This window comes from Scatophagus argus, chromosome 10, assembly GCF_020382885.2.
Source record: "Scatophagus argus isolate fScaArg1 chromosome 10, fScaArg1.pri, whole genome shotgun sequence".
NCBI lineage: Eukaryota > Metazoa > Chordata > Actinopteri > Scatophagidae > Scatophagus > Scatophagus argus.
The window spans coordinates 14,705,314-14,724,045 of NC_058502.1; the positions used below are offsets into that span (position 1 = coordinate 14,705,314).

Sequence of the window (18,732 nt, forward strand, 5' to 3'; positions counted from 1 at the left end):
AGTGGCATGAAGGAATAGTTTGAAATTTCTTCGTTTGCTTTGTCAAAAGTTACAAGATTGATTTGTGTCTGCATGCTACAGAGAGAATGGAGTGATATCCAGGAAGCAATTACCTGTACCTGTGCCAACACTTCTAAAACCTTACACGCTGTGTCTCACTCGTTGAATACGTACAACCAGACTTCAAAATGGCAAGTTGTGGTTTCACAGTAGGTTGTATTATTTGGCGACCAACATTAAAGCACAGTGGCTTTCTTGAAGTGAATCTGAAAAGCCATAAATCTTTGTAGGTGCGTGACACTTGTGTTGATCGACAATCCTGTCGAACCTCTCCAGACGCAGCTTATTTTGGTCATTTTGTGTTGTGAAGAAGTGAAAATGATACTCCTTCAACTTTTAGTCATTTAAATTGGGAAAATTTGTAAACATGGTCATACTTGCAGACAGTCATTGTGGTTAGCCATTGGCCTGTGGCCTGAGTGCATTTGGCCAATGGTTTAAACTTCATCCTTTGCTAACGAGCTCGAGGGTGCGGTGCCTGTTGAGTGCTGAGGTGCAGTCCTGTTCCAGTGTTTGGGTGTGGTCATTCACAGCCCCCTCTGGGGAGCAGGAGTCCTGTCGTTACATAATGACTAAGTCCTGGCTCACAGGAATAAAGACTCTCTGTTTATCCATCTGGCGAACACCATGGAAAGTGCAGCACCATGTGTTTGGTGACTCCCATAATGAAACCTTCCTTTGCCTCCTCTGGAGTGAGCTCATGACGTTCCCTCTGTTAGACAGAGGAAACAGTTAGGCTTTGGTCCCAATGGGGTGTGTTTGCCACCCTTCCCACTGTTTAACCAGTGTGACGCCCCCTAGAAGCAATTACTACAGACTGGGGCTGATTCATTCAGAGAAATGGATTCTAAACAGCCAGAGGCGCATGTATGGTTTTCTCGGAAATGTTGGTAATGTTTATCTTCTCGCTTCTCTTATGATTTCTCATTACAAAACAGTTGTTCTGTATGTAACAGAACAACTGTTTTGTAACAGGAATGTAGAAATAAAATGGTTTTTTTTCACCCTAATACTAGTTCTGCCCCACCAGCTGGAAAATTAATTTCCCTTTTTTGTTCATTCTTTGTCTGCTCAGCTTATGCTATAAAAATATCAGCACAAAAGGCTGTTGTTATGTAGTTCAGTTCATCAGTATTCAAGTTGATGAAAGACTGCAGAATTTGATCTAAACTGTTGATTGTTCAAAGCCAGTGTTAAGTCATCATTCACACAGTGGCAAACCTATGGACACATTAAAGCTACTGAAATTAGCACTGCTTTCACAGCACAACACAGAACAAAAGGGCTCTTGTTAACTTCGAGTAATATCAGATGATTTGGGCAAGAAATGTCCCATCTTCCCTCTGACTCACACTCATTTTACTGCAATATGCAATAACCTTTTTTTTCCCATGTTTTGATGGCATGATGATGGCAATGATGGCAATGATATTTTTGTCTCTTGTCAGAGTTGCTGTATAACTTGACAGCTGATGTTGATAAGCGACAGAAGAGCCAGCCTTCGCGGGTTTACTTCACACAGAGCGGATCTCAGATCAGTCAGATGAGCCAGCAGCTCAACTTGGACATCAACAGGGATGAGTGCCAACGCTATACTGCCTACGTTAAGGTGAGGTTGGATATTCTGGTTCCAGTGCTAGCGGTGTTTGTGCTGTTTTGTTTGTCTTTTGCTCATGTCCTTAACTGATCTTTCCCATGACCTTATGCGCTCTCACCCCGCAATGTTGATGTGCGATATGAGCTATGTGCTTCTGTGCTCTGTTTTTCTTTCTTATCTGTTTATGTAGGTTTTGGTTAGAGCATCAAAGTTTGTACGTTTTCAGCTAAAATGTTTAGCCAGATGAAAACAAGAAAAAAATGTCCAAATGAAGTTAGGGCCTTCACATGTGAGAGTGGTTTGAGAGCAGTAGCTGAAGTCTACAGATCAGCAAGCAGCTGTTGGGAAGCTCTTTGTATCACCCTGCTGTGTTAGGTTAAAGGTAACAGTCAGGCTCTTGATGGTTCATGAAACCATGCTGCTCAAGTGTGCGTCTGCAGAAACTGACAGAAACAGGAAACAGAGTCTCCTTTGTGATTGCATAGTCCCTCTATTGTGTTCCTCTGTGATTTAGCCACATAGCCTCAGTGAGGTCCTCATCCTGAGGGCACCATCCATGTTTCACCTCCTCTAATACGGAGGCCCGCTGCAAGCCTGTAAATTTCACTGGCATTGTTAACTGTGCTCTCCAGGCGCTTTCACTGTGGGAGGCTGAGCTGCTGACTGAGGGGGGCTGTCATTACCTCGACTGCCTCTCTTCCTTCAACAATTCGGACCATAATGAGTGTATATCACACGGAACTGTTGTAGCAATGAGCTCCTTTATTTATCACAGCATACACATCACAGTTATCAGTGAAGTCTGGCGTGTGTTTTTCAGGCTCTTCAGTAAACCTACATGAAAGAATCTAGCATTTCAAATGCAATTTTCACTTCTCTCCAGCTAAGTTTCAACACACAGAACTTTAACGGGAGGGTGGGTCATGTAAAATAGTGTTTCTGCCCAAAGTAAATTTGACTTTTCAACACTTTAACCAAACATCTACAGGTTTGTGGGTGGGCGAGTGAATTATTGCTCAGTTGTAGCTTGTAGCTGCCACATATCTGTGGCATCTTTCTAGCTGTGAAATAAACACATTTACACTTTAAGTGCCATCCATCAGGCCATGTGTTATTTCAGGGATGAGACACATTTTGCAGCTCTGTTGGTTAGTTCAGGCACCAGTGTTTCAGGATGAAATTACAGTTTGATGTTGTTGTAAGAATAGTTCTTTTTGGGGAAAGTATGGGAAATACTTTGGGAAATATAGATACTTGCTTTCAAGTCGTGAGCTGAGAATGTCTATCCCACACTCACGTCTGTCTGTTCATACTGATGCCTGAGCCAGGAGGCAGTCAGCTTAACTTAGCATAAAGACTGGAATACTCAGTGAATATTTTTGTCTAACAACAGCCAGTGTCCTTTGTGGTGACTTTATGCCAATGAATGTACAACTTTTGTCTGTATTGTAGTTGTATTTTGATTGGCTTGAGGTGTGAAGGGCATCATGGTTGCCACTCTAGTTGTTTTTTTCACTAGGCCTGTATGTGATCCTAAATTTCTTCTGCTCACGAGCAATAAGCAGAGTTGAGATTCTCAGAATTACCAAAAGCTGAAAAGCCACACAGGACGTTAAAGGTGTGGTGCCCAAATTACAACCTTATAACTGTTTATGCACTGATTGACCTTAGTATGTATGAAAAGTAAAGGGGACAAAGATTATAACCTAGCATGATAACTGTCAGATCTTTATCATTATTCACGAGCATGTTTCCCCTAAACTTGAGAGGCGAGCGAAAGAATCACAGTAATCAGAGATGATCTGACTCCGCTGAAAGAGGGTCTAGTCTGCTTGACCAATCGCATCATTTATCTTGCTCATGTGTCTGCCCACATGTGCCAGTCCTCCCGTTCCCCAGAAGAGGTATGCAAATGGAAACCAGCTGGTTGCCCGACTGCATCCTCAAGGGATTGCGCACCCCCGCCCCACCCTTCTCTCAGCTAAAACATACAGTGAAAACACAAGACTGAGGCTAGCGGCACAGCAGGGCGCTGGGCTGCTGTTGTGTCAACTGCAACTGCGTGCTGGCGCTGCTGATGGAAAACCCTTACGTCAGGGTTGATTGCTCAAGCCCTGATGCGTGAGGGCCAGTGGAAGGGGGCCATGCGCTATTCTGAGCCACTCTCACGTTTGTAACTCCGCTGACCATCTGCTGACCCCATTTGTTGACTTAACAAATTATCTAAACACTTTTAAAGGACCTCAGTTAACAGCCAGACTTAATAAGGCACTTTTAAAGTTGTGTTTGCTGTATGTACATGCAACAGGGCTGGAATAGACATGCTCAATTTTCACTGTCTGCAATCAAGGGAAAGCTGGAGTCACTCAGCAAATCATGTACTGTTGAGAACACAAACACGTAACAAGAGTTAGTCAGAGAGCACAGAGTACAGAAGCTAATAGGTCAATATCTAACTTTTTCAAGACATAATTCCTCCTGAAGTTATGCAAGTTTTTCATGTTGATCACTTTAAACATGTTTTCATTGGCATTGACTCACAGCATACCAGCCCTCCAGATGGTCTTTGTTTGGTTATTTTTAGATAATAAACTCCATGCATGCTTTTACTTCAGTTGTACCTCGCATTTAGGAGGGGAAAACAGTTCCTAGCAGTGATGACTGATGAATGATTAGGGTTCGGAAGATCAAAGTGTGTGAGCTGGCAGTGAATCATTTAACAAAAGAACCTCAGTAAGAAATTCTTCAGTTTGATGTGTTGAATTAAGTAATTTTGTACAACTGGCATGTGATCCTTCTGTGGGATGGCAGCATCTCTAGTTATTGTTCCAGCCTCAAGTCTTGTAGTGAAATACCTTGAAGGTTTTGAATGTTATTCATGTTCATCTGCATGCCTCAACGATTATTTATTATGGCATCATGGACAGAAAATTGGGCCAGACATCCCTTTTACTTTATAGTTCTTATCTAATGTAGGCCAGATGCTATATGATAAGGACCACACTATCGCGTCTGGAGGAATGACCAGTTGAGTCACTAGGGCAGCAGTGAAGACATTTTACTTTTCAGAGTACAGCCATGCTAGCGACTGTGTACTGCCTGTAGTTTGAGCTAAATACCAGTTAAATGTTAACATGTTAACATGCTTATTATGAATGATGACATGCAGATGTTTAGGGGGTTTAATGTTCTCTGGGTTTACCATCCTTGTTGCTAGTTAACACTAGAGTACAGCTGGGGTCTGATAGTATTTTGACCTGATGATGACGCTAAAATATTAATTTTATGATAGTCAGGAGAGTCAGCAAAGTCATGAGGATTCATCGTCTGGGAACCATGAATATCTGTTCAAAAGTTCATGGCAACCCATCCAGTATTTCTTGATACATTTGTGTCTGGATCAAAACAATGGATTGACAGAATGATACTGCCATCCATGGTGAATGCCTAAAAACAAAACAAATAAAAAGAAATTAAATGACAAAAGTATTTAGGTAGTATTCTGTGTTTGTTTATACATGCCATATGTTGAGTGGAGGACTTCAGTGTCCGTAGATTTCGTGCAACAGGTGTAATATCAACATTACATTGGGACATATGTCTTACTATAAACTATAAGCATTCATTATTCAAAGTGTCAAGTACTAGTTGGTTTCAGTCTGGCTTCTGCTGCTCACTTGGCTTTGATTTATTACCTGTCTTCATAAACATGCTTCAGGTACTCCTTTGTTCGATGTCACTTCTTCTATTCCCATCTCATGGGATGTTTACATCTTTTGCAATCTATCTATCGCGATATACGTGAATTTTACTCCAGCAGTCCTGTCACAGCACAGTGCACGTGAGCCTTGAACTCATGCCAAGAGCCAATTCCATTTGTGGACATGAGCAATGTTATGTAGCTCTGTAGATGCATCGCAGTCTCCAAGGAGGAGCTAAAATAGACAGTTAAAGGCCTGCCTGTAACAGTTGGCTCTTCAATATAGCTCGTAAAGTATCCTGCTCACCCCCCTTAACCTTTCCTCTGGCCTATATTCCACTGAGTATGTGCCCTATATCTCATGTCCCCCTAACATTTGCTTGGCACCACCAGAGTATTTAAAGGTCCATCAAACTGTACTCTTATGCTGTACAACTGTGGGTATTGGGTCCGTTTGAACGTCTGTTTGAACGTCTTTCTGTCAAAGCTAAATGCACTGAAACCCTCACCAGTCTTATATGACTGAATGGGATAAAAAATGTGTTGGATTTGAGCTGTACAATGCAGGAGGTTTTCAGACTGGGCAGATGGGCTGATGATGGCCTATGAAGTTACAGTAGGAACTAGGTCCTCTGTATCATTACCTTTGCAAATTCAATTGAAAGGAGGTAATGTTTCAAACTTCCTGTGTGTCTGCTTGTTAGTATCACGCTGTACCTCATTCTTATCTCATTTGGCTAAATTTAGTGGACAGATCCATCTTGTACAGGTTATATTTTGTTAGAAAACAAAGCCTGGAAGACAACAAATGTAAATTGCAGCTTGACAAGCCATATGGAGGTTTATGTTGTCAAGCATGCAATATATCACCTGTAGCTATAAATGACTAAATTCTGAAATTTGACATTAGCAAAATGATAAACACAAAATAATCCATTGTAGAGCTGGAATGATTAGTTTATTCATTGATAAGTTGTTAATCCCGAGTAATCTCTGAATATTCTCAGTTATTTTAGGAGCAAAAATGTCAAGAATTCATTTGCATGTTCTGTTCTTCTTCTACGATACCTTTGGATTTCATCCAAAAGAAGCAATTTAAATATCTTGACTTGTTCTTTGGGAAGACTTTTCTGACCACAGATGAAAAGATTTTGAGAATCTGTATTTTTTTTGTATTTCTTGTATATTATCATGAAAATATTTATTAGTTGCAGCCCTGATTCTGATTCTGAACTGATGAACAGTTTCATTTTATTGAAAATTATATCACTCTCTAGAGATTTCTCATTGATGCTGACCACTCAAATTTCCGGTGTTTTTCTAGTGGCTTTACCTTAATGTATACAGTGCCAAGCAGGAAATGTGGTTTTTGGGACATGATCCTGGTTCATACATGATCTGCAAAACTGCAAATAACTGAGGGTCCTACATGTTTCTGTGACTGACAACTAACCTGACAGTATTTGACCTGCACTATGCAGCAAAACAACTAAAGAAGTCAAAACAAATATGAAAAATCATTTTCACTTACTATTTAGACTCAGTCTGCGCTCCACAGACAAAAAGGAAACCCTGGAGAGTAGGGCAAGGCAGGAGTTCCTGTTGCTGCATCCCCAAGAATCTCAATGCTGTCTGGCACATGGAAACCCAGAGCAGGTGCTGTCACACTGCCTGCTTTGTTTGCCTCTTTATATTTCAGCAGAAACGTGCAATTCCCTTGATGCTGTTCTCCTGGTTTCATTTACCTCAGGCCAAGAGAGCTGATATAATGAAAGTATATAGCAGGAAGTTAATCAAATCCAGCTGTCTTCTGTTACACATGGCAGCCAGTCAAGCACCTATTTATAAAGAATATAATGAAAAAAATGTTAAAAACACTGCACTGCGATAATAAATTGAGTGGAAAATGTCTTAGCCTCTGTCATATGAATAAGTTAAGCTAAATTCTTTGTCTGCAAGTATTAATGTTAATAGCATTTACTGGATACCAAAGACGACTTATTCAGGTTAATTTTAGCTCGGGGTAATATTTTGGTCAGGATTTCCCTACATGGTTGTGCCAGAGTGAACATTAGGCAGTTCCTCTCCAGGTTTGTTTTGGGAGTGCAAAGCCAACTTTATTCTCAGTAAAATAAGTTAAATTTCTCATGAAGTTCCTCTCGTGTGTGCACTGAAGGTGTAAGTGAGGTATTATTTTTGATACGGCTGCTCATTTGACCTGCTCTGTGTTGTTGCCATAGTAAATCCATCGTTGTTACTCATATCGAGACCGACCAAAGGCCAGGCACATTTGATGATTTGTTGATTTTGGCATCTTTGCATGCTGGGCAAAATGTTTCTGCAGTCTTTTGGCAGCATTACTGCCACACGATGCCACCACAAGGCAACGTAATGGGTGGCCAAGTCTGACCACAATGAAAGAGTTTCTCTTGCCATGTTTCCCACATCCACTGCAGAGGAAACATGTAAGTGTACGGGTTTTCAGTTTAAACGCGTGTGCATATTGAATCACAATGTCATAAGCGCTGCCTGTGATGGTTCCTATGCTCCATCACACAGAATAAGACAAAAGACTTCATCACTTGGCATTTCTATGATGCTTCCTTAACAACCTGGCAGTGACCCTGTTACCATTTCCCACTGCTTGACCCATTTGTTAATATTAGTGTATATGTCTGATGCAGCGGCGTCAACATCAAATTCTGCATCCTGTATAAACAGGTAAGATCTGCCTCAAAGGATGTGAAACAAGTATATACACAAGACATGTGTTTATGTCCAGCAGAGACTGTAACCTGCCCTCATCAGCTGGATTTGATGAATTTGTGCTTACATGCTGTAGTTTTATCGGGTCTTTGTCTAAAAACAATGGCTCCAACAATAACAGTGAAGTAAAAGTGCCTCAGATTTTGTGCACAGTGACGACATCAGCTGCAGGAAGCATCTGGAGACCTCCTCTATCACCAGGATGGGACAGACTCACACACACACAAAAACACAGTAAACTCCATTTTAAATACTGCTTACAATAGCAGCTAGTATCCTATTTATCAGTGGGTTGTTTTCTCTTGAGACTAAAATAGTATGCAATCAGTGTGTAATAAAATTTAAACTGTCATAACATGATTCAAAAATGAGCGGTTTTCAGTTGTATTAAGGAGTCCTAATTCTGTTGCAAAGTGCAGTTAACTACATACAAGTGTAGATAACCAGCTTCCTGTTTATGCACAAAGATGGATTATCAGGATGTTGAAGGAAGTTAATCTCTCAAAGGCCGGAAGTCTTCAGATTGTAGTTGTTCTTTCTAAACAGCAACAAATTCAGAGATAAAATTATTAAGCTTTTAGTTAGATGAGTTTATGAATAAAATCCAATAAAACCCTGAGTCTGGAATCACTGCCCATTTACTTGCACAAAATTTACCTGCCACCATTTTACCTGAGTGTGTGAAGTCACTGTGAAATTTCTGCATCTCCAAAAATATCTTGCACAGTGCAATTAATTACAGTTATGAGACATTGTACCAGTCAGTGAGGCCTATGATGACTCTAAAGTGTCCCAAAACTCAATGTAGTTTTCACGTTAGAGCAAATGAGTGATTAAGGGAATGATTTAGACACAGGCATTACTTTGGTTAGATTGAAGCATTCTTTTTACTTGTTCTGTTCTGTTTCTTGTTATTATTGTTAGTAGTAGTAGTATTCCCATCATTGCAGATATACACACTAAAGTCACCTTGTTTTGATTTGACTCCCAGAGTTCAAGGCCCAAAACTGCTTCCTTAAAAGGAATTCTTCCTGGATTCTCCCTTTTTGTTTTGCTTCAGGGTGAATGTGTCCCTGTGGTGACTCCATATTGTCAGTCAGGTTACAATAAAGATCAATGAGGGGTTCAATGAAGAAAGACAGGATGATGATGGGATCAGTGTGCCGAAAATTTGGGGAACACCAAGGGTTATATATAAAACGTTTTGGACTGATTTCCTCTTAATTCTGCTCCTGTTGAATTTCCAGTGCTCAACTTTACAGCTTTAGGGTCATTTCAAGAATAAAAAGCCTTGTAACACTTTCTAACGTGATGTAGTAATGACACTGAAAATAGCACAGCAACAAGTAATGTGTTGAGAATATTACAATGGGGAGTTGAGTGAGGAGGAACTGAGATATGAGGGAACACATCTGTGCATTTATAGCTGGCTGGCTCGATTTCAGATCTAGATATTACGCTAATGCAGCTATAGTTAGCATTGGAGTTAAATCAAGTTGTGGTTGTGAGAATGCAGTAAAAATAACATGCTGATGAATTTGGTATGTTTGAGCAGTAAACGTCTTCCATCTGCCAACTTCCACTGGGGAAGTGAGGCACCTTTTTCTCCTCCTTTATAAATCCCAGCTGTTGTTCTAACTGTCCAAGGGTCAAATGTTGAATACCTTCTTCATGATGCATGTGAGACTGTAAAAGTTTCCTGTAATTTGTGTTTACGTGAACGTTGCTTTAAAATGCAATAAATTCAGTACACTTGGATCTTCGAAGGTGTAAGAGATGTGTATCGCCTTATCTGCACCCTCGGGATCTTTATTGAGGAGTCATTTTACTCAAACTCTGAGACAAAGAGGTGTGTGTGTTGTTTGTGTGTTTCAGAGGGAAGTTGATGCGTGACACAGGGATTTTTGAGTATCATGCGGTACGTACTTCTGCAAATACGTGTTCCTGTGTGCATGCTGTGTTAAGAGCGACGTAATATTTATTGGTGTTTATTCGCAATGGGGCCTCATGCATGACGGTACAGATGGTATACATTTCCTCTCAGTTAAGTGATAGTGCTCCTCTGTTTTAATAACCAGAAGGAAATATGTGTTTTGCTCATGGGAGACATACAACGCACTGCCATATCTAGCAGCACTCAGTCTCACTAAAGGTTAGGATTTGGTTGATTTATGTCTTCATGGAAACTGCGGCCCAAAATTTTACTCAGGATTCAGTGCTCTGGGCTTATTTATTTCTCTCTTATGTTATATGCCTTTTTTAGGTGGTGAAGGCCAAGGAGGGCTTAAAATGAAATTCTTAATTAAGAACTATGCAGATCAAGCATGTATATGCTGGGTGTGAGGGAAAGAATTGGGAATGAAGGGAATAAGGTGAGAGTTAGAAATGAAGGAGAAAATATTCTGAATGCAAACTCCAAGATGACTTGAAAATACAGTTCTTGCCTCATTTTTCCATGTTGTCCATGTTTCACATTGACCAGTGAAAGGTTTACATTAGTCCATTGTAGGCAAGGCTCCACTGTATAAATTTACTCATTTGTTTTCAGTCAGCTAAATTAGCTTAATAATCAGTTGTTAACTGTTAACTATTGCTAGAGTAGCTCTCAGTGAAAACATGTTTGCTTTGTGTACTAGACACAGTGTACGATGAACTCTGAACCCCGCTGTACTGTGTCAGTTTGATTTGTTTCTGGACTAAGTGTGTTTTGATGCACAACACATTGTGGAGTTGCAGTGTGTGATTTATCAGGTTGGTGCCTGGGGCTGGAAAGACATCTGAGAGTCGCTGCCATACTACCAACATCAGCCAGGCTGAAATATTTTCCAGCGGTTGGTGTAAACATGGCTCATATTGAATGGGAACAGTTTTCAAAGACACACTGCATACATTTTTTATGACTGGTTGTCTGGCATTTTCAGATTACTCAGAATGATTTGGTTTTGGAAAGACTGAAGGTAAAAAACCCAAAAGCATTTTTTATTGAATTGTAACTTTCTTTAACCAGATGAGTCATTAAGAACATGCTAAGGCTAAGTTGTACTGACTCATGTCATTGTTTCAGACAAGACTTCTTGCTCAAAGTGGCTCTAATCCATACATTTTATAATAACATTCTATCAAATGTGAAAGTGATCACTATTGACCATAAACCCACAGTGAATTATCATCTGAATATGAACAGGAATAAACGCTTTCTAGATAGAGCTTTATAGTGACCTCCTCATTGTTGCACTGTCCAGCCCAGGACTTCAATGCTTTGGTTCATTCTCATAGCGCCCTGCTCAGCATCCATCAATTAGCTGATACACATGGTGGAACATTAAGCTGCTAAAGAGCCAGACGTTTCCCTCACAAGTTGGTAGAGACCAAAAACAGAGGAAAAAGAGAGTATATATTAAATTTAAGTTTATCAGGTGATCAGGAACATGGCTCCAAGTGAATGCTCATGTTGCTCTGTGTGAACTTAGTGTGCAAATGAGCAATTATTCACAACATCAACTTTTAATGAGATATGTCAGATTTGAGTTTGGACCCCAAATGTCCAAAAAATAATAGTAAAGTAACCAAAAACATAACAATAGCCTTAAATGAATAAATAAGAATAGTAAGTAAATTTTCAAAGAGGCTCACTGTATATATAGTGGTGGGCGCAGGAACTGAGCAATCAGGGCACAGTTAAAGAAACAAAACAGCATGAGGGAAAGCACATAGACATAACAGTAAAACAAATCACCAAGTTCAGTGGGAGCTGCACTCATGCTCACTGCTACGTCCTTGACAATGCCCTTTTTTTTTTTTTTTTTTTTTTTTTTTTCAAAAAAACAAATATCCTGTCACAACAGGTGCCATCTGAAGTGATGCACTGCTTCATCAGGATGTAAAAAGTGGTTGTTAATTCATAGCAGATAAATCAAGTCAGAATGGATCAAACCAAAAATACATTTCTTAAATATGAGTATGCACCATGGTTTTTGTTTTGGGTGATCTTCCCTGGTTTAAGAACAGAAGCTATGGAGGGGAAGCAGGGCACAGACTCCTGACCTTTCTGCCATGACACACATCATTTTCACAGACAAACTGAAGCTGTTCATATTTGAGTTCACCAAAAAGGTTTCAAGCTAAACCATTTGGACAACACTCTTTCTTACTCCTACACAGTTTGTCATTCTATGATTTTCAACATCTGCTAACCTATTCTGAGCTGAGCAGCTGTTACAGTTTGACCTGTAGTCAATGTGGCTGAGAGGTACGTGCTAAAAACTTCATTAATTGTCTCACTTCTGCACTCTTTTCAAGGACAGGTTGAGATAAGCTGCTTAAGTGCATGTCTGCCATATGCTGCAGACACTACTGTAAATACTTTCAATTTTAAGTTGTCTCCTTGAGCCTCAGTATACACACTTAGCAATAACCTTTAACAAGCTGAATCAATTTATCTCTGAACTGAAATGCTTTTTCCATTTAATCTGAAGTTCCTTGGAATTTACCCCTCAAATGAAATGGCCTTAACCTGCAAGTCATCCAAACATCCATTGTCCTAAAAAGGAGTGCTGTGTGCGCGCTTTCCTCACCAGTTAATAAAGACTTCCCATGACCAGGCTTAAACTATATGCTTTTGAAGGAATGGTTTGGCTGAGAGTGGAGCTCTTGTGAGTTTCAGCCAAGCATGAGGCGTTTAAACTGAGGATCAGAGCCTTTTGCAGCCTGACGTCATCTTCGGTGGTGGAGCTGCTCTGGAAGCATGAAGGGGCAGCTTGGTGCATTGCCATCTTGTTGATCAGATTAACATGTGAGAATAAGAGCATGCAGCATTAAGTTGAGCATAGCTCAACTGAAGTTTAGGGTGAAATCTATAAAGTTTGTTCAACAGAGTCAGATTAATTCATACAGTAGCAGTGTGTATGTTCTTAAAATTATGGGAGCAGAGTGGTAGGATGGTAGGAAGGAGTGATATAAGTAGCAGAGAGGGAAATGAACTGAATGAATAATGAGGGGGACAAAAGGATGGTAAGGGGAAGATATGATCTGCCCTACCAAATAAATGGGTCCTGAGAGTAAACATAAACAGAATATTGGCAGAAACCTTGTTCTACAGAGAGGGTATAGTATGTGAAGGTTTGATTCCCAGTTGCTTTCTTTCAAAACATGCAGAGTGGCAAGCTGTCCTTCATTCTGAGAGTTAAATATATGAATATGCAAACAGGCAGGAAAAGTTTGAATCAGATGTGACATAAAAGATTACAGCTGTTGTAACATGAAGATTTTTCATCCCATCGTTAAGAGTTTAAATTATAGTGGGAACTGCTGGGAAACAGTTTATTCTGTTGGCACCTCTACAGTGTGACTGGAAGTAATAATTAGTAAATTTGTCCATGGGGTAATGAGAAGGTTAAAACCATTTTTCATCTTGTTTAAAGCCACTATATGTAATATTCAAAGTTTCTGACCAAAGCCCTGATTGGTTGGTTGTTTCTCCAGACAGCAGAAACAAACAATGAGCACAGAAGCCAAGTCTGTTGGAATCTCTGAATAGCTTATGTTGGTGGTCTTTTGGTCTGTAAACACATAACAAATGTCATGAGAATACTTTAAAAGTTGTTACAATCAATTCTGTCAAAATAAAAAGTCTACATGTACTGTCTTTATTACACAGACGTCATAATGCCAGCACCGTTGTTTCTTCGTGATCTGCTGATAATGTTAGTGTGAATGTTTTAACTCTTTAAGTCTTTAGGTCTTAAGGTCAGCAAGCTGATTCAGTAATGTCAGTCATTTAGAGCTGTAACATATTGTCTCTTCAAGATGATGAAAACTGATATGACAGATATAATGCTGCTATTTCATATTTCTGCTTTCATTGGGGGGCGGCACGGTGGTGCAGTGGTTAGCACTGTCGCCTCATAGCAAGAGGGTTCCAGGTTCGAATCCCGGTCTGGGCCCTTCTATGTGGAGTTTGCATGTTCTCCCTGTGCCTGCGTGGGTTTTCTCCGGGTACTCCGGCTTCCTCCCACAATACCAAAAACATGCACATTAGGTTAATTGGCTACTCTAAATTGCCCCTAGGTGTGAGTGTGAGAGTGTGTGGTTGTTTGTCTTTGTGTGTTGGCCCTGCGATTGACTGGCGACCAGTCCAGGGTGAACCCCGCCTCTCGCCCGTAGTCAGCTGGGATAGGCTCCAGCTCCCCCGCGACCCTGACGGATAAGCAGTATAGAAAATGGATGGATGGATGGATGCTTTCATTGGAATTCAGCTTAAATCCCAGAATCTCTCTATCTGATCGGACATCAGGGGCTCTCCCTGCAGGGTCTATTTTAAAATGAGGATTAACACAGTGGAAGCCTTTGAGTAGAGGATGACCTGTCACAAGCTTTCTCTTGTGAACTTCACCAGCATGTAAGGAACAGTTGTTGGGTTCCTTTCCATAAAATTATAGTTACCAGGCAGTTAACACTTGCTGGTGCCCTTCTCAGCTGGAGCTCAGGAACTTGTCTGTTCCATAAATACAGAAATTAAAAGCAGGATTAGGAGGGAGTAGGTGACTGGACCAGGGGTGTGGACTCGGGTGGAGCAATTGGCAGCATTGATCAAGGGATAATAAAAGCTTAGGCCAAGTGTTACCGAATGGCCTCCGGAACATCTAATATGAGCGTGCTGTGAGTTTTGGGCGCTTTCCAGTTAGTTTGCAGTCTATAGTCCTATGTTTCAGGAAGAAAATGATTCTGTATGTGCACAATAATAGATGCTTTGTTATAAAAGATGCGGAAATCCCTCCACTGCATACTGGTTTAAAGGAAATATTATGTCTGTTTGCTTGTAAAGCTTAAAGGTCACTATTTTAAGCATGAGATTGTGCAAAACGCCACATTTTATTTAAAGTCATTATGTCTCTGTTTTCTTCTCCTGTGGCTTGTGAAAATGTGAGATAAGCAGAGGGAGTTTGGGACCGGAGAACCAAGCAATTGACTCCCGAGGGGGCCAGTTCACTCAGAGGCCAGCGGGCAGGGGCTGTTTCAAGAATTCTGCCTCAGTGGCTGCTGAGGCTGAGGGCTTCACTAGTGCCTCACATAGTATACACTTGTCCATCACTGGCTACAGCACTGCGTCATGTTACCTCCCAGCTGAGCCACCATGCTACTAGAACAACACCGTCTCTATAGGTGTAATGAGACGTGAATCAAATGCAGTCGAGTGATGAATGTGAGGTCAACTTCTTGCATCTGGATTATCCCTGTCATTGACTAGTTCTGCTGTGGTAATGGGCACTTAATGCCATTTTCAATTAGAGCTGAAACAATCAATTGGTTATTGATTGTTTGACGGACAGAAAATGATTCTCTTTTAACAATTAGTTAATTGTTAGTCGTTAAAGGCTTAATATGTTGGTCTGTTGGTCTGTCAGTTTAGTGTTTAGTGATAAACATAGCTGCATAGCATCAGCATGTTAACGTTGTTACTATGAACATGTGTATATTTTGACATTAAAATAAAGCACCGCTGTGCACAAGTTTGGCTAAACAAAACTGTTGGCATGGTTGTAGAATAATTTTTATAAATTAAAGTCAATCAACTGACAAACCAAGAATAGTAATTGACAGATTATTTAATAATAAAAATGAATGTGATTTGCAGCCCTATTTTTTAAACATAGATGACAGAAAATCACTAAAAACTGATGTTATCAGCAAGGCTGTGTCTTTATCTGTGTGCTGCACCATTTCCCAAATAAGCCCCTGCTGTTTTTGTCTATTCATGTCCTGCACTTAACATTGGCTCTTTCCTGCTATAACTCTCTCACTGTTGATGAGTTGGGTGGGTTCTCCACTGGTGATGCCCCATGTGTTCAAAGCACAGATTGGCTTTGCTTATGCCTAAGGAAAGAGGATGGGTGGGTGGACACTGGAAAATTCTACGATAACAGATGAAAGGGAGAAAGTGCAAAAGAATGAGTGGCCTAAGTGACCGCTGGGGGAAGCCCTTTGTGTTTACATTGTGGGTTTGGCTCCGTGTTGTTGACATCATCTCGGCAAAGGGACACAGGTTGCCTGTGGAGCTTGTGTGTGTGTTTTGTTGTGGCTTTTAGACTCACAAAGCTGTCTTCAAAGCTGAGACTGACACATCAGTTCATCTGCTTTTCCCATGCACGTCTTTCAGCGCTGTCATCTAAAGAAGATATGGGATTTGATCAGTTTTAGCTCTCTGTTTTCATTCTGTCTGCATTGTTTCCAACCCTGATGCCAAATCAAATATTTCTTTTGTGGTCTTAGATGGAGCCGCCAGAAACACAAAGATATCTTTCAGAGGCATTGCCAGCAGGTTAAAAAAATGATCCATGTGTTTGTTTTGCTGAGAACTTAGTGGTGGCCCGGCTTTTATTACATTCAGCAGTATGGCAAAAAATAAATTGTTGAGAGAGCTGTGTCACCCATTCATTTAAACCAGTTCAGATTGGACTGGAGTCTGTGGTTCTTCGCTATACTTACATCTGCGTTCAACTCTGTGGATCTTTAGCGCAGTGATTACAGTGACAACATCACATCCAGACTGTATGAGCCTTATGATAATCTGCTGTGTAATCAGTCTTTGCACCAGGCGTTAATTGGAGAAAGATGTTAAATTATCATCATGACAGATATTTCTGTAAGGTTGAAACAAATCCTGTGCCTTGTTGTTTGCACTCTCTACAGAAAGACGTGAAGGACGTGTTCACAGCCATCACATTCGAGGTGGCTTACAGCCTGGGGAAGCATGTGGTGACAGAACAGGTGCGAGACCTGCCTGCACTTACGCCAGTGCTACGATGGAGGAAAGGAAACAAGATCGCAGTGAAGAATGAGGTAAAACTAAAATACTGTAACACTACATTGTGATGAAATGATGTAATATATTTAAGTAGAAATTTTAAGTTTAGTTAAGGTGTCAAAGATCTGATTTTACCACAATTAATGTCACGTAACCATTAATATTCTGAAATTCAAGCATCTTTCTCATTTTTGAATCATGTTGGTGAATTATTCAGATGATTCAGGCTACCACATGATCTTGCACTGTGGTGTAGAAGGTAAGATAGTTGATTTTCATAGCTGATTATAAAGAACAAATTCATGCCTTCCCTGAGACCACAGAAGGAATGAAGGAATAACTCAGGCTCATTTGACTGCTTACAATGATTTGGTGTTGGTTACCAGCACATTATTGTCTGTGTTAGTTTTTCTTGAGTGGAATTCAAAAAGACTGATTCATTTATTTTCATTGCAACCACCTCTAACCTGCCCCACATGTGTTTCCCCACTGTCTGCACTTCTTGAAGAGCTCTGTGTGTGTCTGTCAGGGCCTACAGAATCCATTTATCTGAAACCTGCCAACGTTACACTGAATGTCAGCGCTGGACTCAAGTTTCCCTTCATGACTTAGCCTTAAATAAGACCATCCTCAGGCTGATCAAAAGAGAAATCACATAGTGTAAAGATTGTGGCCTTCCTGGCTTAAAAAAAAATAAAAAATACTTGACAGCTCCAGCAGCAACACAATAGTGCCCCCTTGTCCGAATATGTAGTAGGTGTGTTCAGTGAATGGACAGCATGAGGTCATATGAACTGTGTACTTTGCTGTTTCCTCTTCAGACTTGGTTTGAGAAGAACTGCCTGTCAGACGACTGTGCTTCAGACTTGAGGCTTCATGGGAAGCTGTTGCTCTCCGGGTAAAAACTTTCGGCTTCACAGTTTACATTCATTTTCTGTCTTTGCCTTTTCTTCATCACTAAGGAAGCAAGCTGACGTCATAGGCCATGTGGGTGTGGGGAGTGGAACCATGACGCATGCTTGGAGGATATCCATATGTTTTTCCATACTTAGGGAGTTCCCTCGCTTTTTATTGTGTGTCTTTTGCTCTCTGTTCGTTTACTGACAGCACATGTCTGTGGTAGGCAGTAGTCATCTTTTACATACATTTTACGTTTTACTCCAAAAACAAGCAAATACTCAATCTCCATTCCTCCCAGCTTACTTCCATTTTCAAGTAAAAATTTCAAAATTAAACAAATTTAGGTTTGTTGTTGATATGAATTTTTCTGCTGCCTGCTTCTCCTGTGACATCTCGCAGTTGTTTATTTGCAAGTTTATTTATCCTGTGAAATGCTTTGTTTACTTCCTGTTCCCAACAGACTGCATAGCAGACCTCATTTGGCCCTGGGAGGAGTGAAGAACGTTTCTTTGAACCTGACCATCTCCAACGCTGGGGATGACGCCTACGACACCAACATCTACTTCAACTTCTCCAGAGAGGTTTTCTACATCAACTTCTGGCAGAAGGTTTGTTCTTCTTGTCACTCTTGAAGTATCTACTGTTTATTCACTTAAGTACGCATGTTTATTTCTGAAATGTATTTGGTTGTTTGGTTGAAAAGATGCTGGTAAAACATGTGAATCGTTGAAATGATGCACAGGGCCAAATTTTACACATACAAGTCAGCTAATACCTTTAGTTTTCCACTGAGGTGTATATTTTCTAAAATGCAGTTTATTTTAAAAGACTGATTAAATGTCAAGTGTGCAGTCTAAACAGTGAAGCGTACAGAGAAACAGACCTATGAGGGGACAGATCAACCTA

General features: G+C 40.5%; 1 protein-coding gene across 2 annotated transcripts in view; it reads left to right on the top strand.

Moving 5' to 3' along the window:
• Positions 1-18,732, top strand: part of itga9 (integrin, alpha 9) — a 46,515-nt gene that overhangs the window by 14,121 nt on the left and 13,662 nt on the right. For both annotated transcript variants that reach the window (XM_046402045.1, XM_046402046.1), the window contains 4 exons: positions 1,509-1,669; positions 16,812-16,961; positions 17,748-17,824; positions 18,287-18,434. In XM_046402045.1, coding sequence (XP_046258001.1) covers positions 1,509-1,669; positions 16,812-16,961; positions 17,748-17,824; positions 18,287-18,434 — 536 coding nt within the window. The remainder of the gene's footprint in view (positions 1-1,508; positions 1,670-16,811; positions 16,962-17,747; positions 17,825-18,286; positions 18,435-18,732) is intronic.